This window comes from Nestor notabilis, unplaced genomic scaffold (genome assembly GCF_000696875.1).
Source record: "Nestor notabilis isolate BGI_N333 unplaced genomic scaffold, ASM69687v1 scaffold2207, whole genome shotgun sequence".
NCBI lineage: Eukaryota > Metazoa > Chordata > Aves > Psittaciformes > Psittacidae > Nestor > Nestor notabilis.
Genome location: NW_009937627.1, coordinates 1 through 25,209, shown reverse-complemented (window position 1 = coordinate 25,209; position 25,209 = coordinate 1). Strand labels below are relative to the sequence as shown.

Here is a 25,209-nt window from a genome sequence, read left to right as displayed (position 1 = left end):
CCAGTATCTGAAGGGGGCCTACAAGGGTGCTGGAGAGGGACTCTTCATCAAGGAGTGTAGCGATAGGACAAGGGATAATGGGTTTAGACTTGAACAGGGGAACTTTAGGTTAGATATAAGGAAGAAGTTCTTCACTGTGAGGGTGGTGAAGCACTGGCACAGGTTGCCCAAAGAAGAGGTAAATGCTCCATTCCTGGCAGTGTTCAAGGCCAGGTTGGACAGAGCCTTGGTCTAGTGTGAGGCATCCCTGCCCATGGCAGGGGATTGAAACTGGATGAGCTTAAGATCCTTTCCAACCAAACCATTCTGTGATTCTATGATTTTAATTTACTTTAATGTAGAAAAAAAAAAACCCAGATAATAATTTGGAGAAAGCAAATAACAATTTATATCCAAGTAGTTAAACAGTTCAAGAGAAGCTGTCCCTTTGCAGAAAAAGGCATAAAACCTTTTTGCAGTGTGGTAATATTGTGCTGTAATCTATATCAAGATAAGAATACGAGTGCATAAGGAGAGTGAAATTATACAGGCAAAACAGGATGGAGAGATGCCTCTGAAGTATATTAAGAAAAGTGAAAGTGATATAATAAATAAATCATTCAATAAAAAAGAATTGTTAAAAATGATTGATCTCCAAGTCCTACTAAAAGACGTTTTCCTTTGATTTGTGTTTTCAATGACATAGGAAAAGGTACTTTTTATAATGCAAATTCATTGGAGTGCATGAAACCCCTAGTCTGGGTGAAGATGACAGGCCAATTTGGCATTAAACAGGTTCATTCCTCAGGGACTGCCTGAATTTCCTCTTTCTTTTTTTAGTAGAAAAAGTAGTAGGGTAGGGTTTTAGTAGTAAGGTTTTTTAGTAGGGCAGAATGTGTTAAGTGAAGGGTAGTGATCCTCAGCTTTATCCTAAGCAGGGATGCTCATTTAAGCTGCACATGAACAGCACGGGCCTCCTGTATGGACCATTAACAAAAATCCTGCTGTGAAACTCCTTCCAAATGCTTCTTGCAGGGTTGAGACAGTATTTCTACTACTTATTAACAACCGAAGACAAGAGGACTTTGATTTCTGGAGCTTTTAACAGTACAGAAACAATGAAGCACACATGACATTTCCATCCTTTTAAAGTGCACTCTGTGCTGCTTCACTCTTAAATCACCTGCAATGAAATCTCATCTCCGTTTCCTTCCCAGCTGCTAACATCGTTCTTGAAGTACTTTTTGATCAGCATTGCAGGTGCCTTACTTTTGTTGTACCTTATTCTCATTTTGAATCAAACTACAACATAAAGCTGCTATTTTGTTCAGTCCTTGACTGCTGCCTGTGGCTGATATATGCAGGGATCAAGATGGCTCATCCTCTGTCAGGTCACAAGTTTTACTGCCTGTTAACTTGTTCAGCTAATGAAATGAAAACTCCAAGTTAACAGCCTTAGCTTGCAAAGCTAATTCAACCTCTAAGCCAAGCAAAAAGAAGTTATGTTTTGTCATACTATTAAAACCACACTCTTCCCTGCAAGAATCTGAAATAGCCAGTTGCCCTGTATTCCTTTGGTCCATCTCCTTTCCTTCCCTCTGCCATGCTCACTCGCCCGTGTGCTCCCTCTGTCGCACATAAACACTTCCCTTGACAAAATCAGGGGAAAAAAGTGAAAATTACTCTGGAAGCTTTCCCTGACAACCTGACCACTTGCAGCAGCAGCTGGACATCGGAATGGACAAGTATGGCACGTGTCACATGTAAAAGCATCCAGATGTGATAAATGGGAATTGCTCCAAAACAGAATGGGATCTTCCCCAGTCCCACATTTTAAGGAGTATTTACATAGTGTCTAGGAGGAAAATAGAGATGCTCCAAAGGACAGTCTTATCTCCTTGGTGTCCGCACTCAGTACAGCAGCCTTTCTGACTTGTTCTGTGTCACAAGCAGGTCAGCACCAGCCATCTTGGCACCTCCACCTAGCTCCTGCCTGTTACAGGAGCCGTTGCACAGGCTATGCACCTTACAGTCTTGACTACAATACCTGATCATTTATTTTGATTGATATTTGGATAAAAACATCTTTCTACATCATATCTGTATCATTCCTGGAAAATTAATCATTACCCTGGGTTAATAAGTAGCAAACTACTTTGCTACATGCTGGTTTTCCTTTAATTAAAGAAAAGGGGAACTGATGGTGCAAAGCCAGGCTGCTGCCCCATGTGGCAAGTGCCTCATGTGGCTGTGAAGGTGGAAGGAGATGGCTCTGGTCTTTGGAAAACTGTGGCCACACAGTACAGACAGACTCTCTTCCACTGCAGAACAGGTTAGAAGAGGTTAATAATAACTAATATGTGATTTTAACATTTTTTTTCTTTTGAGAATATGATTATTTGAAGTCCAGTGTTTCAGAGTAGCACTTTGTTCTCCATGCAGCTCCCCAGCTGTCTTTGCAGAAGAGAATCCAATTCTCAGTGCCAGCCCCATGCATTTTTCTCCTTAAGTATGCAATAAAACTCCATCTATGTACAGCCCAAACGGCCATGCTTACAGCATGTGCAAACAGGTTTGCAAGGAACTCTGCAAACTTTGTGCCCCAAGATGCAAAATGAAGTAGATGGAAGCTGACGGATGGGATGAAGCTTCACCACTAGCCCCAGTCCCTGCCAGGTGCCCTGATACGACCCAGTGCTTCCAGGGAAGAGCAGTCTCGCAGGGAGGACTCTGTCCCCAAGGAATAATCTATTTGGAAACTATAAGCAATACCTCCAGTTCCCCACACTACTGGGTTATAATGATCTTTGTATAGATAAATGAGCATGTCTTTCTGAAGAAAGAGTAATCATTAAAGAGGAGCCTCTTCAGAAAAGACAAAGTCCACCATCAAAGGAAGATAATAACCCCTAAGTTTAACAGGGACTTCTGAATGGTACACCTTTAATTCTTAGTGTATTTTGTGCTCCAGAAATTTACTTTCCCTCAATAAAATAGTTACTATTTCTTTTCTAGACACCTAAATGTGACTTAAGTCATCCAGTGCCTATTTCTATGAATTTTTCACAATTCTATATTAAAAAATTTGAGAAGGAAGCTGAAACATAATTCAGCTGCGTATCAGGGTACACCAAAACACTAGTCTACTATATAACAGAACAGTTTGCAGACTTCTGTTATCTACTTTCTTAGCAGACAAAATGTCTTTCGAACACTTCTGTACTGCACAGGTATTTACCTGACAGCTGCAGTTTAAATGCTTTTTACTGGAAACCAGCATACACTAGAGAGGAATTTCTGATTTAGGCGTTAGAAAATGATGGCTTAAAGAAATAAATGCAATACTTATTCTTTATAATGTTATTAAGAGAGGCTGTTGCTCTTTCTGAATACTATACAAAGTATGCACACATACAGAGACGCTAATTTTGCATTTTATACGTATAGATCTAAACAATTGGAACAACACCAACAAACTGATGTCCAATTTCACATGTGATTTGTTATAATCTTCCAAAATAAGTCTTATGTGTATAATAATGGATAAATATCAGACTCAAATATTCAAATTAAGCACCAAAGTATGTGTAGAAGCTACAAAATTTCTAAGCCATTTAGGAACTCAAAACTCATTTTTACCTCTTGTCAGTCTGTGATCAAGGGTCAGATCCTGGATCTGTTACTCATGAAAAAAAAATATTCAACAGACTAACCCAACTGAAGCCAGGAAAAATATTCGTGGTCAGATCATCGAGCCTCAGATTATATGACACTAGTCTGGCCTCACAAAATGGTGAATTCTGTCATCTGAAACTCACATTTACTCCAAAAGGGAAAACTCTCACATAAATTAAACATAAAGAAAAAAATTGTACGCTGTTATATGCCAACATTATTGCTTCCAGAACAGTGCAGCATGCAAGTACAGCTACCAATATTTGAACAGCAAAAATTTAGGAGCTGCGACAGAAATAAGAATCACACTAAAGACTAACACCACCACTGAGAAATATACTCCAAATATTGGTGTAGCAGATTACATATGTGTGCCAGCCTGCGTACACACTGGACGAAACTGCCTGACTTGATCATCAAGTGAGCTGTACACATCATTTAGGCATAAAATGCATTTGTTAAATAAGTGATTTAGATTCACATTTAAAAAAGAGGATGTTAATCTTCCTATGTATTCTCTTCAGATACTTGGCTGCTTTTGTCATCTTGTATTTCATTCCTTCAATGAAACTCAATAATACTCTTGATTTCTGGGCATCTTCTTCCCCTGCCATTACTTCACACACAAGATTTTTCAGTTTTTTCATTATCAATAATAAATAGACACAAGTTGACTGGTACCACATAGGAAGGAATTCATAAATATTTATCAATTCCCTATTGAATCATCTGCAGTATAGGGCAAAAGGTGGCGTTTGCTTTCAGCAGTGCGTGCCTGCAGCCCTAGGAGAGGGTGGTGTCCTTGGGAAGAAGGCTTTTACCATCACTGTGCATCAGTGTGCTGTGACATTTCCTGCTCAGAAAGCAGCTGGTTTATCTCAAGACTGAGACTCTCCAATGCTACATGCAGGATTATCATACAAGAAAAGGAATGTACCCTCATGATCCAGAATTTGCCTATCATAAGGGAGAACCAGATACCAGAAAATCAGGATAGAGTTTTCTGCTTTCCCTTTAGAGATGTAAGGAATAGTTTCATTCTTTTTTGTGGGCACATTCTCTATGACAAAGTCACTTCAGTACACCAATATTTCAGGGAGGAATTCACATTTTGCTGTTTGTGTTTGGTCCTAGATATCTGTAGCAAAGTTTCCTTATGTCTCTCCCTAATGCTAGTAAGTGGGGGAGGCTGCTCAAAAGGTGGACCACCCTGCCACGTTTTACACCGTAAGTGCAACTCCTCTACCCGATTCTGGTCCCATTAACCCAGGCCCTGTCAGGTGCCTTGGACCACTGACCACACAGGTATCCTCATTTTGGTGCTTATTCTATTATGTGTTATCTTAATGCAGATGCACACACCATTTTTCTGAGGGTTATTCCAATCCTTTTCCTTCTCAGCCAGCCTGCGTGAGATCAGTTTCACCCTTCCCCACCCTCTCTCATCACATAATGATGTTGCAGCCCATTATTAACTCACAGTAGTCACTACATAAAAGAATGTTATGACTTCTATTTGGGATTTCCAGGGTTATTTGTTTCTTTTTGTTTGTTTGTTTGGGTTTTTCTTGTTTGTTCTGGTTTCATTTGGGGTTTTGTTTTGTTATGTGGTTTGTTTGTTTAGGGTTTTTTGAGTGGAAGACTGGGATAAAACAGATCAGAAGAACTTGTGAAGACTGTTCAAGTAAGCCCTTTGCACCAGTGTGTTCTCATAGGACATGAAGAGATTTTTTGAGAGAAAAATCTTTGTGCATTGCTTAAATCACAGAGAGACTTTCCCTATATGTTACTTCAGGCCTGTGGGTGCATGAAATGCAGGATCTGGGTAGTCAAGGTGGCTGTGGCAGGGGAGGCAGGGGTGGCTTCAGTATTACCACCTTTCTTCTAAGGCACTGCTTGCAAATATGCAAAGCCTGGTACATAGATCATCACTTTTTGGGAGGCAAGACTGAAAAGATGCAAGTGGTCTATACCCATTCATTGGAACTATACTGAAATGTCCTTTCCCCCTTAGAGGGCTGTTACTTTCCCCAAAATCAGGGGAAAATGTACAGCAGGTCATGGGAAAAATAATCTGTGGCAGGTTTTCCTGCCTGACTTCGGGAAGCTGGGCTGTGGCTAGTTAGAAACACCCTTGCTATCCTTTGCTATCTCAAGTACCTAGTTCAGAAGCCAAAATGAGCCTGAAACAGGCCCTCAGATGCAAACAGCCTCAAGTGGAAAATTCAAACACTCCAGTTGGATTTCTTGTCAGATTCTTGCTTCACACTCAGATACTGAAAGAGGTAATGAAGCTTCAAGAAATCAATCTTCTCTGTTGGGTTACCCTAGCCAAAACTTCATTTTGTAGGAGTTTTCATAAACAAAATAACTATAAAACTCTCTATTATTTCAGGGATGTAAAAATTTCAGTTATTCCCAGCCAAGGGATATGATCAAGACAGAATAACAGGGGTTTTCATACTATTTTACATTACTGTTTCTTCTTCAGAATTGTACTTCTAAGGTATTTTTTTTTCCTGATTGAGATTAAGCTAAAATGGCTATTCTGAACACCACCATGGAGCTATGCTGAACAATGCATCAGAGGGCTACAGCACCATAAATAGATAAATCTACATGTTTAACTCTACTTCCAGTTTATTATTCTGCTAGCTTTTTTTCTAGTTTATGTGTAATATGTGCTGCATTCATACGGGTTAAATTAGCCTCTTTCTGGCCTGGGTTGATGGTTGACCCTGGTTGTTGTAATGGCATGACATTTATTAATCCAACTTTGGAGGTATGAATTAAAATCTGCTGAAAATGTTCATGTTCTTACAGTTATAAGGAGAGAGAAGAAAACAAGAAACCCCAAAAGCAGAACACCTGGCAAGTGGAAGTTGCTGTTTTTCGTAAGGGTGGACACCCCTTGAGACATTTGTTCTGTACAAAAGAGAAATATTAACTAGAGATGAGGGTATACTTAGATAATAAACAAAATACTGTGAGGTGGTTGTATGAGAATTCACGGAGCATTACCTATACTGTCTCACTTTGATTGATCCACAGTGAGGCAAAACGGCTTACTGCTCTCTCACGTGCATCACACCTCCATCACACAGCCCATAGGTTACAGCACAAACAGTGCTATGGCAGATTTAATTGCTACCCCAGCTCTCACAAAGTGCTGGTCATACCTCGCAAGTGTGCACTTCACACTATTTGAGCTCCTGTGGACTAAAAGTATTTCTGCTATAAATGAAGCAGTGCCCTTTAAGAAGTAACTGCATTTTTGTTAGTTTATTTTAATTCACATTCTGCAGCAGAAATAGGCATTTCAACTCCCCTTTTTACACTCTGTCTCACTGAAATCAATAACAAAAATTGCACAATCTCTCTGCACACGTGGACAGAAGTCACTTCTAGCACAGGCTGTCCTGGATTCTCTCTGACTATGTACTAAGCACGGAAGGTTGCTGTACATGTACTTCTCTTTCTCCTGAGCAGGTGGATGGGAACAGGTAAGGCTTCAGGTCTGGACACCCACTAATTTGCAAGGTACATTTGATGCAGCAAAACCATCTCTGTTTGCTGATGATTTAAGGAGAAATGAGGATCCATCCCCAGCTGAGACAAGGCTGAAGAAGAGGTCTTTTGCTATTAAAGACTACACCATCTGCTTATGAATTGTCTCCAAAATGAACCCTCCACTCTTCCCTTAGGGCTGCAGCTACATACATTTACCTCTTTGAATAAGTTAATCCTTCAGGATGACAAGTCATTGCCTACTTCTTTGGAAAATATATTGTCATGGCACAGATAGGGATAAAATAAATATGCACTTATTAAAAAACAAAACCAAACCCAACACAACAAAAAACACACGAGGAAAATGTAATTAATTGAACTGACAAATTACACTGAAGACACAGTTAAATAAAAGTTCAATCTGCTTCTCTTTGGCCCCCTCCACCTGCAGGCCTGACCAAGTTGTAGATAGAAAAATAAAAAACCCCACCTACCACATGAACCCACACAAGATGTAAGTGAAATTGTTGTTAGTGGTGGTCGGTGAAAAATCAGTTTCTAACTGAAAGTCATTCTCAAACAGTGTAGCACAAACTGCACTTCTGCTTGTCTGGAGATGCCCTGTGTTCACAAAGACCCCAAGGCTTGGGTACAGCTCATGAGGGGAAAGCACCGTGGTCACTTCTAAGCATTAAAGGCAGCCTTGACTTCCAGAGGGTCTGCACCAAAAAGCATACTTCAAATGCCAAAGGACAATTCTGAACCCTGTCGCTGATGTTCAAGTTTAGCTTTTAACCACATGATGGAACTGCTTCTCTGAAAACAAACTCACCAGTGAGTGACCTTTCCTTCAATTTGCTCTCCTTTATTTCTTTATTGCTCTGATTTTCTTATTTAAAAATGCTGACAGGTTAGGAAAAAGTCAGATCAAGTCTCTGTGTCAGGGTAATGTTTAACCATAGATTAACACCTCACAGATAAAAAGTGAGCATGCTATAGATTTCACAGCTGAATCTGCTGCTCCGGCCTGACAGAAGCATCAACAGCACTAGGGTCTAAGTCCATTCAGCACCTTCCTAACTCATTCTTAGCTACTTTTTTCTTCCTCTTTAGGAGTGAACTGGGTAAAAAAAAAAAAGTCTCCTAGCTGAATAGTCTTGCTGTTTATAATCTGTCATTGATGAGCTACACATAAGCTTCAACTTTGCTGGCAAGTGAATTCATCTGTTCAGAGCAACAGCTACAGAAAACCAGACTCCTCCGCATCAGAGAATTGTCCAACTGCTGCTATGTCAAATTTTGTAGCTCCAGAAGTCAAAAAATTTGTGTCTTGGGACTATGTTGTTTTTGCAGGGCTGTTTTTAGTCTGTGCTAGCATTGGAGTCTTTTTTGCAGTTAAAGAGAGAAAAAAGAAAACTTCAAAGGAATTTTTGGTAGGTGGTAAGCAGATGACATGTGGACCAATAGCCTTCTCTCTCACATCAAGCTTCATGTCAGCAGTGACTGTTTTGGGGACACCCTCCGAAGTCTATCGCTATGGGGCATCCTTTGTGCTCTTCTTTCTTTCATATGCACTTGTCATCATTTTTACTGCAGAACTCTTTCTACCTGTATTTTATAGATCTGGCATTACAAGCACTTATGAGGTAAGTAAAAGTAATTCTAAAAGGCACTGTTCTAATATAAAAGTCCGTATCATGCATATAGATATTCATAGAGAGAAAGCTGAAAGAAGATTTTCTGCAGTGTTTTACAGAACAAGTATATTGATGCACTAATTCTTTTCCAAATCAGGTGGCACTGCTCTGGTTACTCATATCGCATAAGTTGAAAAAGCAAATTAAGGGCCAGAGCTCCTGTTACGCATACACAGCAAAGACAGGAGAAGGGATTACACACCAGCACCAAATGAAGTTACAGATGGAAAACATTTTAAGTGTATCTAAAGGCTTCTGATCTTATAAGTAACTATTCCACTTTTTTCTTATACATATATACACCTGCTTTTGCAGAGTAGGAGTTAAAAGACAGATTTTAAGTACAAAATTCAATAGTATCTAACTCAAACTTGGTCTAGAGCTGGCAATTTGGTCCGATTTAATAGCAAAGTGGACAATTTGATATCTAAAAAAAATAGCCAAGTAGATATTTGATAACTATTGGAGTGGAAAAAAAGAATAAAGAGGAAGATGGTGGCAGGTCTTTTTCAAAATAAAACAACCAAAACCAAACCAAACCTACTCAGAGCTGGGGAATGAATTCAGGGATTCTCTAGGAAATGAAATTACAGGAACAACCTCTGAATTTTCTAGAGTTTTTGCCTGGCATGCCTCCTGGAACACGTAATTTTCTTCATATGACAGTTCAGCAGTTGAGACAAACCAAAACACGCAGCTGACCTTGTGATGTTATTGCTAGGAGCACAGTGTGCAGCCCTTACCACTTGCACACCCACAGGGCAGCTATTGAGCATTTGGGAACAGCCTTTTAGTCACTTTAATCACCAGCCTCAAATTTGGTCTCCTGGTTGTGAGCAGTTTGAACCAAGCAAGAATTGGATGAAGAAATCTGGGGGAGTTCATGAGGAGTAACAGGAAGACTTCTCTAAGAAGTTCTCTAAACCCAAACACAAGGAGCAGCTTTGGTCAAACAGCCCTGCCTGGGTATTTGGAAATAAATCAGTTCCAGGTTGGCAAAAAGTCAAATTGACCATCTGTTCCCACTGCCACAAGTAACCACACTGTATAGCTGGTTTTGGTGCAACATCAGAGAAGTAATTACTTTTCTCATTTGAACCACCGAAGCTGTCATTGCAACCAGAAAGTCCCTTCAAAATGACGCTGCTGGCTTGAAGAATTATTTTTAGAAACAAGTTATATAAATTAGCTATTTATCTGTATGGCAGACTGTGGGGCTTATTATGCAAGAGACACAAGAAAGATGAAAATGAGCAAAATAAATAAGAAAGAAGCTGCTTTGGAAGAACTATACCTAGAGACTTGTAAAAGAGAGAAGACGCATACAGCCTGTGCTTGGAGTCTGCTGGGATCACATGGGACTATGGCCCAAGGAGAGACCCAGCCTACCCATGGCTAGGTGGGATGCTGCCACAGATGTAATTTTTCCTTCAGCTCTACAGAGAGGCTCCAAGTGGTGGCTCAGGTTTAACAGCTGGACTTCTCAGGCTAGAGAGCTACTCACCTCTACAGTTGTGTGGTAACTGGGGACACGTCCCCACATCTAACTGCAAGTTCCTAAGAACTCCGCTTGCTGCTCCATGTTGATGATGTGCAGATTTGGGTTTAGATTGAGACAGGGCAAGCAAGAAAGCCAGCTTAGCTCAAGCACTGTGGAACTCTATGTTGCCACTTCTCCATCTGTTCCATCACCACTTTGATCACTACAGGAGTGAAATCAAACTATTTCTCCTAGAGATGACCTCAAGTTTCCTCTTCATATAGTTGGAGTGTATCTTCATTTGAAGTTTACTTTTCCCTTCAGTTATTCCCAATACAAAGAATACTGAGTACTGCAACCCAACATATAACTTCAAGTACGCGTTACTGGTGAGAGGATTTCTCACACATAATGATCACTCTGCGTAATAACAATCATGCTGTCCTGCTCGTTACTCATAGCAGCAGTGCCAGCTGCCAGTAATTTTACTTGCATGGCAAACAGAAGGTTAATAGCTGTGTCACAGATGCTACATGTGCAATTTACTAAGATTCCTCTTTTTCCCTAGTATTTGGAGTTAAGGTTTAACAAGATCGTCCGTCTTGCTGCAACGCTGATCTACATCCTGCAGACGGTGAGAAGCCATTGACTCTGTTTATGCCCATTTCACTCAACATTTATTTTGACAGACTAATCTCAGACTGCACATTTTCTAAAATCAAATATTTTAATGAGTACTCTTTTGTCCTTTATTTTTTCACTTGGACTGTGAATGTTAAAAAATGAATGGTTGCTTTCCTAACTTTTCCTGTTTAGGATTAAAAATGCCATTTTTGTTGTCTTTGACACTTGGATGTTTTGCTGAACTCTCACAGCTTGTCAAATTCTTGATCTCATTATGTTCCCTTGTCTCTCTTTTCAAATGAGTGGATTCTGTCTTTCTTGAAAAGCTAAACAAGCTGTACTGGGTACAGTTAGATCACCAGTTACCATCTATGATGGTGGGGTGAAGGTATCCCATTTGAAAGCTGTTGCATGTGGCATCTCCTGGGTGGATGGCCAGGTAGGACCAACCGAGTGATAGTCCCAGAATGGACCATCTCAGAAAGTTGCACAGTTATGTATTTGATGGAAAGATGAATTTTATGGAATGTTTGAAGACATTTCTTTCTACATAAATTCCATTTCAGTAATTCCAAAACCTTCAGCAGCAGATTTGAATGCTTTCTTATTTTCAGGCCTTGTTTCTCCCTTAGTTCTGCCAGAACATATGTGTGAGAGCATTGAGTCTTCTTTGAAAGGGTTTGAATAAAAAAATGGATGTTTAAATTCCAAGATCAATGCACTTTATTTCAGTATCACTTTTTGTGTTTTCCCAAGAGGTCCTCTTTCTACTTGACTGGGATATTTTTGTCATCTAGTCATCCTAGCAACTGGTGAAATAAGTAATACCAAAGCAAATAATGGTCCTTTCATCGGAAAGGAATTAAATCAAAGATTTTTGTTTTATAAAGGCTGAAACGGAAAGCCAGATACTGTTAGATAGGCTGATCTATAGAAACGCTCACATCTCATATTTTGCTCTTCTAAATAGAAAATTATCCCTGATCATTCGCATACACTTTCATTACTTTTTTTTTCCTCCTTCAGATCCTTTACACAGGAATAGTGGTTTATGCTCCATCACTGGCACTCAACCAAGGTAAGTTCCCATGCTGCACTACATAGCTGCCCCAGATAACCTTACAACAAGGTAAAAAGAATAAATGAAGTAAAGAAAACAAATTCTGAAAAAAATAAGTAGATCCACAGAAGTTCTGTAAGAAGGTTTTTGCTTGCTTCTCATAGCTCTGCATTTCTGACTACCCACATTTCCCTCATACCAGTGCATTAGCAGGAGCCTCACATTTGCTGCTCTGCTCTGCTTTGCACTCAGTAACTACCTGAAGAGGTTAGCAACAAACAATTTCTCAACATCCTGACAAAGTTCACAGTACAAGCTGATGATCCAAGACCATACTCTGTACTTTGAGTCCCCTCTTCCCTGTCTCCCATATTCAGGTTCCCATGGGCATAACTCTGTTCCCTGTAGCTGGAGCCAAATGCCATGCTGCTGTCTGTCTGCACACTTCTTCAATCAATCTTTGCAAACCAGATATACAGCAACCATCATAATAGATGGGATTAGTAATTTTACTGCCATAGGACAAAAAGAATTGCCATGGCCTAACTCCCAATTTCACCAAAATCGACTGGACAGAGAATGGGAGTCTTTTCTCATTGTCATCCGAGTTGTGCTCAGTTTGTCTGACCCCACCTTCACACAGCACAGAGCTTCCTTCCTCTGGAGCTCAAATGAATTTTATGGACAATTCATGTCTGTTGTTAGGCCACACTAACTCTGCTAATAAATAGATTTGCCCTCACAAACTATTTGTGGTGGGAGCGACTTCAGTATAAGCCAAACCAAAATTCGAGCATCTTTTGTAAAGCAACTTTATAAATTAAAATGAACAGGAAAAATGGCTTTAACATAGCATATTCTAGCATTAAACTGTTCCTGGTTAAAGGGAATGGAGTGTAGTTTGGGTTGGGATTTCTTCTTACAGTTCCTTGGAAATATCTGAAGAACTTGATTTCTCAGGAGAAAATTCTGGACTAAGAGCAGAAATCATTGCTTATAAAGCTGTATCCCATAGGAATGATGTCTATGCTCTGTGCAGTTATTCTTCTTACATGTTACTTTTGCATGCTTGAAAGTTAGTTAGATCCAATTTGCAAGAAAACAACAATGCAAATCAGTATCCAGTAGTATTAAGAAACCTGAACAATCCAGCAAAGCTCCTAATAGACACAAATGAGTAAAATTAATACTTTCTCCCATCCTTCTGAAGCTAAAGGATCATAGCTTTTCTGTTACCATCCATATTGCCTACCTCCATTTCACTAACCATTTGGTTTTCTTTGGTTTTACAGTCACTGGATTTGATCTCTGGGGCTCTGTCTTTGCAACGGGAATCGTCTGTACTTTCTATTGCACTCTGGTACGTGACAGCCATAACTGAACAGCTGGAGCATAGACTGTTAATTCAACCATGCTTTTTACATGACAGGCTATCACAGAAGGGTGGCTTCTAAATACATTCCAATTGACTGAGGTTTAAAGTAGGACAATGTAGAGATAAATTTCTTTTAGACTCTGTGGAACAACTAAGTCTATTTGGAGAAAAAAATATTTCCTCTCAAATCTTCTGCTGTATGTCTCAAGGTTTAAACCAGACAGCTTGAAGTAGAGTCCAGATAAGGAGGTGATAACCTTCCTCTGCCACACTAAATCTTTTGAGAGAATATGAATCTTCTTATCTTTTAGAAGGTATAGACTGAAAAACATCGTAATGAAAAATATGCCTCTGGCGTCACCCCAGATCAAGAACAGCATGATAAAACCTAGGAAGGCAAATCAACAGGTCATAGGGAGCTTTTCTTCTGAGTGGAAGCAACATGGGACTCAGGGTTACGAAAAAGATAAACACTGCAGTGGAAGTGGCAGAAGGCTCAGGACACAGCCTCATTTCTGTTCTCATTACCACTAAGTAATTTGTTCTTTATTTCAGTCCACCCTTGCTGGAAACACTTACCATGCTGCTCTAGTACAGATTTGATCAAATATGAAAGTAGCTGTGGAAAAAAGCTGAACCGAAAACTTTCTGGAGCTCTTTTTCTGAGTTAATTGTGGAGCACTGGGCTCTGAGAATTATAGGGTGTGCTATAGGAAGTACAAACAGACCAGCTTGTATTCCTTAAGCTTTTGTTCCACGTCACCATATTTTCTTCAAATGCAAGAGGCAGGAAAAAAAGCATTTAATTGGAAGTCAAGCATTCCCATATGACTGTAGACAAAACTTTTAAAGCTGTGTCATTTTCTAGCCTGCAAAATACAACCTTTATGGGAGAATATGAAGAGCCCTGATTTGCTAGGTGTTCTACACACAGTTTCTGAGCTCTTGTAATGAGGCGTCTTTCTACCTTTGCTGTATTTGAACAACAGGAAAGAAGACAAAAGCATACATAAAAACATTGTTTGTTTTAGGGTGGATTAAAAGCTGTTGTCTGGACAGATGCATTTCAAATGATTGTCATGGTGGTTGGCTTCACGACAGTTTTGATTCGAGGAACCACTCTGAATGGTGGATCAGCCAAGGTCTGGGAAGTTGCCTATGAAGGAGCACGATTAAATGTATTTGAGTAAGAAACAAATAGTGCAAACCTTTTCTTTTTTTGTATATTTAATGTTTAGAAACGATACCCTCACAAAGTCAGAGTCAGACTTGTTATTATATTATCAGTGAACAACCTCAGTGACCCAGAAAAGTCCATTCCCTACTTCTTCGATTCTCGGGAATGCAGTTGACCGTCAGAACTTAACTCCTTTTTCTGTCACCCTCTTCGAAGAAATCAAAGCCCTGATGAACTGGAAAGGAGCTTTGCCATTTTTCTTCGTGTAGCTACAAATGCAGCCCAATTATTTCTTCCAGTTGTATGTATCTTTCAATTTCTATTCATAAATCTGGCACTTTGTGTTCAGTACTCTCACCATAGCAGCCAGCAATGGTGCACCACTTCACGGGGACAGAAAACTGGACTTCCTTTGGCTGTTTGTGGCGTTGATGGAAAAGTCCATTGCTCAAGCCAAATCACTGTCAGAACATAGCAGCAAGGTCAAATGTTATCTGCTATATCTATCAAGATTAGCAGAATTCCAAAGATGACAGATGCAAGACAGAATTACTGAGTAATGAAATTTCATTGTTGGTAAAAAATAGGTAACACTGCAGCTGAGGCAATTTCTCATAAAGGAAATGACACAGCATGATGATTTAATCGGGAATTTGGAGGACTTATACAGTTTAGCAAGTGGCTTTGTTCCTTGAAGAGGACAGGGCCCCAGGCAGGATGGCTTGCAGGTCTGTTGCTCTAATGTGACACAGACCTGAAATCTGAGCATAAGCAGCCTTACAAATGTGATTTATCTCAGTCACTCCATCCTCTGGCTGAGTCTGCATGATATATGTTTATCCTGAATTGATAGCAATATGTTCAAATATAAGAATAAAAAAACCTCCAAACCTAACCACATTAGATGTTTTCAGCGCTGGATACGTACTACCGCTGCAGTACTCCCGATTCAGAGGGTAGGACATAGTGGATAGTTCTGAAAAATCACCTGCCCCTTGCTAAAGAAATGTGTGTTTATGTAAGTGAACTGAGTTGCTTCTTTCTCTCTTCTAGCTTTGATGTCGATCCCTTGAGACGACATACCTTCTGGACAATTGTTATTGGGGGAACATTTACGTGGCTAGGGCTTTATGGAGTTAATCAGTCCACAATCCAGAGATGCATTTCTTGCAAGTCAGAAAAGCATGCTAAACTGTAAGTTACCTGCCATTAACCTATTCTAGCAATCAAAGATACTGAAATGGAATTCTAAGTTTGTCAGGTCTGTTAAGAAATAGCTAATTTTGCTCTGACAGTCTTGCTCCTTCTGGCCATGAATGACATAAGTAAATGCAGAAATAAAACCAAGTAGCTATTAACCTCTTGCAGTTTATTACTTTGGGGTCAGGCTGCCAAATTAATCCTTGGAAGCAGAGTATGTAGATAGCTGTGCTATCTACAACTTAATTGGTAAAACATGTTTATTGGAATTGTGGTTTTGTCGTATTGTATTAAAAGTGGTTAATGATTTAATGGAGCACTACAGTACAAGGTATTAACTAAATCAAATTAAATCAGTAAGTAATTAATATTCTACAGCAGAAGAATAATTAGACTCAATGGTAAAGAGCCAAGTGAAACTTCAAAATACATACAGGTCTTCCTCAAAATCAGCATTAGCATATGCATAGCTAGACACCAAACCACCAGACTTTTTTTTCCACATGCCTAGCAGAAATTGCTTGCCCAGTTGGCTAAAGCATAAGGGTTAGTAGGTTTTTCCTTCTTCAGACAGTTTGCTTTTGTGCTAGCTGCAATCATATTGATTTTTCTTAAGGTCGTGCTAGATTATATGAATTTTTTCCTGTAGAAACTCAGTCTCTGAAAAACGTTTGGAAGTCACAACAGTGAGAACATCACTAGTAACAAGTTCTGAAAGACCTTCAGGTCCCAGCAGCAGAGCTGTGAATCAGCCCCAGCAAGAGACCTTGCATAAGGTCATGGCCAAACATGATGTAGGTTATATAAAACCTGCCAGCTCTTGGGAGCTACAGGATTACGGGACCACAGCCACACAGCCTCCCCAGTGGATGCTGTCACTCACACCCATTCCATGGGCTAGTGAAAAACAACTGGTACTTTGCAAACATGACAGAAGGCCTACAATGGCTTAAAAGGAGATGTCAGGGTTTAAGTCCAGCTGGCAACTAAACACCACGCAGCCACTTGCTCACTACCCACTTCTCCTTCTCCCCGGTGGGATTGGGAGAAGTGAAAGTTAGTTTAAAAAAAGGTAAAACCCTTTGGGTTGACATAAAAGCAGTTTAATAATTGAAATAAGGTAAAATATTATTATAAGGAAATAGAGAAGAATAAAACAAACCAACCAACCCAAATGATGCACAACACAATTGCTCACCACATGCTAACTGATGCCCAGCCCGACTCCGAGTACCAAGACAGGAGAAAAGCAACAACTCCCAAGAGACAAAAGTCTGCTCTTACACGGGACAGGAGGGACAGACCCAGCGCTTGGTGCTGCCTGCTCTGTGTCCAACTTACTGGTGTCTTCCAGCTGTATGCCTTGAACCTTCCTCCTTGCCCTATAGCAAATCTGTGTGTTTCCACGTATGTTTTTAATCTGTATTACATACAATTCCTTACCCTGCTGATGCCTTTAAGAAATAATTTAGCTAGCTTAGAATTATATAGCTAGCTTTGATTTAGGTGTCTCCCTAACAAGGTAGAAAAAACCTAACTTGTAACATCTTTTCCATATGAATTTTGTATCAGTTTCTCTGCTTTGTTCTAGGGCACTTTACCTCAACTTACTGGGACTGTGGACAGTCCTCGCGTGTGCAGTGTTTTGTGGCTTGGTGATGTACTCTCATTACAAGAGCTGTGACCCTTGGACTGCTGAGTTCATTTCAGCACCTGATCAGGTACAGATACCCATTATTATAACTAGGAGCTGCTTTGGGCCCAGACATAGCATGCGTGAAGACAGTTAAGATTTCATAGGTTGCTTTATGTCCTGTCATTGCTCAGGCACTAATGCGGCTGCTGAATCAGGGCTAGAATAGATCTTTCCTGATGCTCCTGCTGTGCTAATCTGACTGAGCGCTTCCCCAAATGACATCCTCTTTGCTCACGTTCTGACTCCTCTTGTTAGTGGGAACGAACCCAGAATTTAGCAACATGCTCTACAGCAACTGCTTTTTTTCCACTACCCAGGAAAATCTTAACTAACTGCTTGTGTTGCTCTTGTGCTTCTTCTACCCCAGCTCATGCCGTATTTTGTTATGGACATTTTTTCCTCGATGCCAGGAGTCCCAGGTCTGTTTGTTGCCTGTGCATTCAGTGGAACGCTAAGGTCTGTGATCCTGAAGTGACAGTTTATCTGCAATACGATTGATTTTTTGAGGACCCAGAATAAGATCAAAATACGAAACCCTAAGGAAAGCCCAGCTGTTTTACCCAGAACTTTCAAGGAAGCAGAAGTAGTGCTTTGCTGAGCTGTATTATATTTATGCCAAAGTCTAGCTCCACTTCGCCAGTATCTTACTATCCCAAATATATTTTAGAATAACAGTACCAATACAGACAAAAGAACAGAAAACCTAAGCTCACTTCCTGAGATACCTTTGGAGCTGCTCCTGGCGAAATTGCCTTTACTGAACCTGACTGCCACCATATCCCAAATAGGGATAGAAAGCTTTTCAGCAAGTCTATCTGTACATAAAGCAGTTAGTTAGACTAGGAAAAAGAGATGTCTGCATAGAGAACTTTTAAAACTTCTTTAGAACTTCAAAATCTACCGTGGTGCTGCATCTTACTGTAGTTTTCTACCCTCTACAGGCCAAACATCAATACTTCATAGGACATTCGAGAGAGAGAAGAGTCAAGTTCATAGTTACTCTGTGGTATTTGAATAATGTCAATCTCCAACAGGCTTTTTCTAAAGACTCTTATCTGTAGAAAAAGCAAGAGAGAGCTATCAAAACAGGGGAGGGGAAAAAGCCACCATCAAAATCCCTGCATAAAAGGCACTGGTTTCTCCTGCCAGGAGACTAAGAACACAGTAAAGGGCACAAAGTACTAAATACCATGCTGTAGGTATAGACCTTGCTATGTTATCACAACAAATTCACCAAATATGTGTTCATTCACCTACCTATAACAGCCAGCCTATCCCTATTCCATATTTTTCAGCTCTGAGAGAAAACACCCTGTTCCTCCACAAAATGTCTATTATCACCAGATGTCACTGTGCATACTTTGATTTGTAAGGGAGTAGAACTTTTGTTCTGGAGCATGCCTATATTTTGAAGGACTTTGCAGACTGATAAACTGAAGGGTCAGTCAGGATGAGTTTCTGTATTGTTCTGTGCCAGCATGAAGCAGAGCCCCTTGCAATCCCAGAAGGGACAGAAACCTCACCAGCATCAGCAGCATATGTGAAAAATACTGAGAGATGTACAGTTCTTGAAGAGTATTAGTGCTGAACAAGAGGAAGCATTTCTTTATAAATACATATTGCTTCTTACTTAATGTTTTTCTTGCTTTCTACAGCACGGTAGCTGCCAGCATCAATGCTTTAGCAACTGTTACATTTGAAGACTTGGTCAAGAAAGGTTTCCCAAACCTCTCAGAGAAGATGAGCACATGGATCAGCAAAGGCTTATGTAGGTACCCTAGATGCGACCCACTTCTTTAACACTAAAAGCATCCATAGCCCCAGATGTTACTGCTGCAGGAAAAATAGGGCAGAATTTCATATACTTTGAGCTTTGAGAGTCTCCAACTCTCAGTTGGCTCTGAGAGCCGTTCTGTGTGTAATGAAGGGCACTGTCTAGAGACACCTCTTCAGAAACACACTTGTGCTTTAGAAACCTCCACAGCGTAACCTTTTATAAACTCTCAGGATGAACACCAGCCTTATGCTTCAGTAAAATTGAGCATGGGCACTATATGGTACAGAAACAAATATAGACTAGCACCAGCAACCACTCCTCAAAACCTCTGCAAAACAACTTCTTTCTACTGAAAATATTGGGGAACACTCTGGGATCTTCTTTACAACACAGAAAGGAAGTGTAGGGTTTCTTATCACATTGATCTATAATAGCATTACAAAATATTATTTTATAGTAGGAAAATAGACATTTCTATGCAGAGTGTTGCATAAACAGGTTGTTCAGCTTCTCAGAGAAAAATAAAGATTTGTAAGAGAAATAAAAACCAGATCATTAACATCAAGCAAAGTGGTTTGAATTTTAAGATACTTGTAAGAATTACTGCAGTCATATTATAACCTTTTCATAAGTACTGTAATAATAGCATAACCATTTATTACTATTGGTAAAGATCAGATAGGAGCCAAACCAATACAATTTCTGTTTCTGTAAATGTGTCCAGCTTTCTCTGTTCCTGTTTTTCCACTCACTTACTTACTTGCTCTCAGGACCTAGAAAGACAATGTTCAACTCTGAAACCAAGGTCTGCTAGCACATTAGACAAGTTTTGGTTGGCTTTACTCAAGACTGCTACATAAGAGTTTTGTACCCCACAGCTTAAAACTGTTGTGAAAGGAAGACAGATGTGTTGTTTATCATTGCTCAATTCATTCATTAGATTATTCTAAAAGGGTTATTTAAATGCAACAGAAACAGGAACATTTCTACATGAGGCATAACTTCTAACTTCATTTCGTTGCAAAGTTCTGCTCCGTCAGAAAACCAACTAATCAAAAACCCAACAAGACTTCATGCAAGACGCCGCTGGGTGCTTAATTATCCACTTTAAACATCAAAACCCTCCACACTGCCTGGTCACTGCAGACACTAGATGAATTGGAAACCATCCACACTATTAAACAGCACTGACAACCTCGCTGCCTCATCTTTTCCAGGTGTATTATACGGTGTGCTGTGCACTTCAATGGCTGCAGCAGCATCGCTGATGGGAGGAGTTGTGCAGGTATCTCTTGCCTCAGAAACACCATGAGCTGAACATGAATGAATAGAAAGGCAATGAACTGAACAAATAATGCTGACAGCCCTGGGGACTGCTGGATTGTATACATGCTGAACAATCTCTGTGCACACTCTGCTGAGAGAAATAACTAGGAAAAAAATAATAATCATAAATCCCCCAATTCCTTCACTATTTACCCACTCCTGGCACATGATACTGTGATTCCCCCTTTAATTGTCACTGAAGTCACTGTTCTCTTCACCCCCACCATTTCCCAGACCAAAAGCAGAACTGCTCATGGTCCCTCCAGATGCTGCACTGAACTCCTGTCTCTTCTCTGCATCACCAGGCTTCCCTCTCCATCCACGGTATGTGCGGGGGGCCCATGCTGGGATTATTTACTCTGGGAATTGTGTTTCCTTGTGCTAACTGGAAGGTAAGTGTTGTTTGCTTAGAGCTACATCTTGAAATTTTTTTGGGTTATTTAGATTTCATCTCTGGGCTGCTTTTCAGATTTAGAGCCTGAGGCATTTAAGATTTGTTTAGAGGTCCCTTGTCACTGCTGAACTTATCCCACTTGAATTTAACTACCCAGCTGGGGAGTAATTGGTGATTAGATCCACATGAGGAGGTTTTTGGGGTTTTTTAATGATTTTTATTTCTGAGTTTCTTCTCTTTTATTAAGACAAATATATTCAGTACTCGCCCCAGCCTATATTCGCCTTGGGACGCACAGAATGATTTCAGTTGCTCTGCCTTTGCTAACTGAGGCAAAACACAATTATGAGCTCACTTCATATTGCCCCTTGAGCAGTCCAATCACATTTACCCAGCAGTAAAACGAAACTCTGTATTGCACTTTTGATCATCACAGTTTTTAGCTTCAACTCTTATTACTAGAGGGCAATAAATCATGCTGGTTTATACCTTGGTTGAGAGAGAATAGAATTGATCTACACTGACAGAGACCAGCGATCACCCACTCCTCCCTAATTCATGTTCACAGAGAAACCTTTCCAATGCACCACCTTTAACACTGTCTCTCTATACCTTCCAAGGGTGCTATGGGAGGCCTCTTAGCTGGGATTACCATAGCTTTTTGGGCTGGTACTGGTGCTTTCATTTACCCTGCTCCACCGACAAAGTCCATTCCTCTGCAACTGCTGACTCTCAACTGCACCCTAGCTAACAGCACCGAGGCACTGATTACAGCGGCGGCAGCTCCCACAGCAGCTCCAGACAGGTATTTTCCCGATCATCACCACCTAAACCTGTGTTTTGTCACAGCCTGCAGCCAGTAGACACCAAATAGGATGGGAGCACACTGCCGGATCATGTACCAGCTGCAGTGTTAGCTCTGTTTTGCTGCCATAGTTGAGACAACTTGAATGTACCCACTGGTCATCACAGCTGCTTTTGTCACCTCTTCACAGACCTTTGCTGGCAGATACTTGGTACTCCCTGTCCTACCTGTACTTCAGTGCCATAGGCTGCCTAGGTTGTGCCATCACAGGGCTGTTGATAAGCTTTCTAACAGGTTGGTATTCAATATATAAATATGTTTGTACAAATGCTTTTGCACAATAATCTGACTCCGCTGTTAAAAGAGCTTTAAAAAAGCCTCGCAAGCAGCTCCCGAGGCAGACTCGACAGAGGGCCATGGGGTCTGACCCTGCTCCACCCCACCTCATGGTCTGAGACACCTAGCTATCCATACACTTGTGTAAAGTTATTTTCTCCTTTCAGGACCTAACAAAGGAGAAGATATCCCACCGGTGTTAATCCAGCCAGTCTGCAACCTCTTGTGCTTTTGGTCTGGCAGACTCAAAGCTCTCCTCTGGTGCGGCGTGCTGCACGACAGCAGGGAGGTGAGTACCTGAGCTCACAGCTCGGCCCTGCCACCGTGCTGGAGCCACAGGCGTACGTGAGGTACGCACCACATGAAGACCATGTCAACCTTCATCAACCCCTCTAAAGCTGTGCAAGGGACGCTGTGTAGGACTAAAGACTGCAAATGGCATCAGACAACCACTGGACAGTGCTGGGCAGCAATAAGTTACTCATGTCCCCTGGCTACGCAGCACACAAGCTCTAGAGACAAACAGCTCTTGGGACAGGCAGCAACCCGTGAAACGCTGGGTGATCTCCCGCTCGCCCCGCTCCACCAGCCGAGCAGGGACAACTCTGCACTTTACACCCTGAGAGTAGCTCATTGAGCTACTGCCTCCTCCCACCAAGCCACAGGAAAAAACTTGAACACTCACATATCCGTGGGACCCTCCTGCTGCTGCTGCCATGGCCACCTTCAGAGCCAGCAGGGCCTCTGCCCTCCAGGGCAGCACTGCCAGCCCATCAGCCGCAACCACCAGCACCTGAAGGGCCATGGCCCACCACCTCCACAGGCACAGGGCCAACTCTTCCGCAGGTGTCTCTGGGCTTTATGAGCCACGCAGCATGAGAATCTCCTCCTCCTGTGCTCTTGTAACAGTTGGCAGAACCTGCTAGGTGTAGAGAAGGGACATAAAACCATAGACTGGTTTGGGTTGTAAAGGACCTTGAAGCTCATCCAGTTCCAACCCCCTGCCATGGGCAGGGACACCTTCCACTAGAGCAGGTTGCTCCAAGCCCCTGTGTCCAACCTGGCCTTGAACACTGCCAGGGATGGGGCAGCCACAGCTTCTCTGGGCACCCTGTGCCAGGGACTCAGCACCCTCACAGGGAAGAGCTTCTGCCTCAGAGCTCATCTCAATCTCCCCTCTGTCAGTTTAAAGCCTTGATCTATCACTACAGAAAGCAATATGAATGTTCTCCTCTCCTTCAGAGTACCCTTTAAATACCCTTAGAGTAACATTTCAACTGCAAGGCTCATATAGAAACTGTCTCTCCACACAGCTTTCCTTAAGTTTGGTATTAAAGCTCATGGCTTCATTTCATCAAGAGCAGCAGGGATGCCTCTAGATTTGCCTCAGCTATTTCACTTGGCTTTTAGGTGCTCAACATAACTTCATCTTGAACCCTTCCGAAGTAAAAAAAACCTCAGTAAAAGCAAAATCACAGATGCATTTATTGCCTTGTATTTGCTTAAAATATAGAATAACATTAATCAAGTATTTGCAGTGTGAAACCACTGGGGCAAGTGTAGGCCAGACTAAAACCCAATCCACTAAAATGCACATAAATATGCAAATGAAAATCTAAATTTAATGCACTGAGGGCACATTTAAAGACTTTCACATGAACAGAGATGTTGTGAGAAGCTGGTTTTGTGGCTTTTGCCAAAGACTTTCCATAGGGAAATGAGAAAATCAGTGGTTATGTATGGAGGGGACACACACTGAAGAGTGCCTGTTTGTGGGTATGAGGCTCATTTTATGTAGTGAAGTAACTGCTCAGATTTATAAGAAAGGATCTCAGAATTTCAAACTGCAACAAGATAGCCTTTAACCAAAGGACATACGTCATGAATACAGGCTTCAAACTGCTAAGGTGGTTTTGGTTTGTGTTTTTTTTCCTCAGGTGGACTTGGAAAAAAGTCTGCCGAAAGTTACTGCAAATCAAACTGGAACCGGTGACACCTTCAAGAATAGCATCAAACGCCAGTTCCCTGGTTACAATCCTGAGGAGAAATTGTGTACTAATATGAGCAGAGAATCTCGCCTCTAGAAGCTGAGAGACAAGGGACATTTAATCAAACTTTATGTCTTCAGCTTCAGAAATGAACAGGTTTGAGGTTTTATTATCACATTTACCAGCTTGTAGATGACCAAGAGGGATGAATTGCCCTCTACAGCAATTCAGGCTATATTTTTATTTATAAATTCCGTGGCAGACCTGGGAAATCATTGGACAGTGGGGTTTTGGAGGCACTGCTACTTCAGAAGAAACGTTTCATGAACCTTGTTGCGGAAGCTCCTGCTTGGAAGTAGCTGCAATATATCTGTAGCACATGCTCTGTTCAGTAACCAGTCACTGAGGGGAAACTTGCAAAGGGGAACTTGAGATAAATTAAGACTTTGGAGTAGTTTGTTAGGTCTCTCACTAAGGTGAGACTGTGAACTGCCCTCTAATGGAGGGGACAGAAGGGAGGTCACACTACTTCCAGGTATCACAAAAGGCCTTTTCACAGGAATGTTGTACAGACCAGGGTGGTCTTTCAGTGACTGAGTTAATTGTGTTTGCTTCCTCTGTGGAACTCAGATTTCTTTGTAACATCTGACTGTAAAAGCTATAGGATAGAGTAACAAATTCGACTTCAAATTCAGGATAGTTCTTTATGCATGTTTGTCTTGGAAAGACACCGTTTCAGCTCAGAAAGTTCCATATACTACCTTTATGCAAGAAGGAAAATAAACTGACAGTTGGTGATGATGCCTCCTGATTGAAAGTGCTGAATTTTGAAAAAGAGATTAGGCAAAATAATTGATCTGATAAAACGTCTTGGAAGAAGGTATCTAGCCCGCTAAGATTCTGTTCCAGTGGGAGATTTTCTCTAAAACATGCCTCAGTAAATCGAACTCAACAGACCACCCTCTCGCCTCAATAAATGTTTGAATGTAGTTTTTTAGATGAATGTATTTGTGTTTATACAAAACTTGTAATTGAATGTAACAGGCTGAATACCAAAGACAACTTAGTTATGGACCTAGCTGATATAGAATCATAGAATGGTTTGGGTTG

General features: G+C 41.0%; 1 protein-coding gene across 1 annotated transcript; it reads left to right on the top strand.

Annotated features, from left to right (window-relative positions):
* The first annotated feature begins 8,453 nt into the window (after positions 1 to 8,453).
* Positions 8,454 to 24,195, top strand: SLC5A12 (solute carrier family 5 (sodium/monocarboxylate cotransporter), member 12). Its single transcript, XM_010018896.1, has 15 exons — positions 8,454 to 8,810; positions 10,910 to 10,975; positions 11,992 to 12,043; positions 13,318 to 13,385; positions 14,432 to 14,586; positions 15,631 to 15,771; positions 17,369 to 17,498; positions 17,841 to 17,929; positions 19,129 to 19,241; positions 20,468 to 20,535; positions 20,882 to 20,968; positions 21,591 to 21,775; positions 21,966 to 22,069; positions 22,279 to 22,400; positions 24,049 to 24,195. The coding sequence occupies exons 1-15, from the start codon at positions 8,454 to 8,456 to the stop codon at positions 24,193 to 24,195; spliced, it is 1,884 nt and encodes a 627-aa protein (XP_010017198.1).
* Positions 24,196 to 25,209: the final 1,014 nt, after the last annotated feature.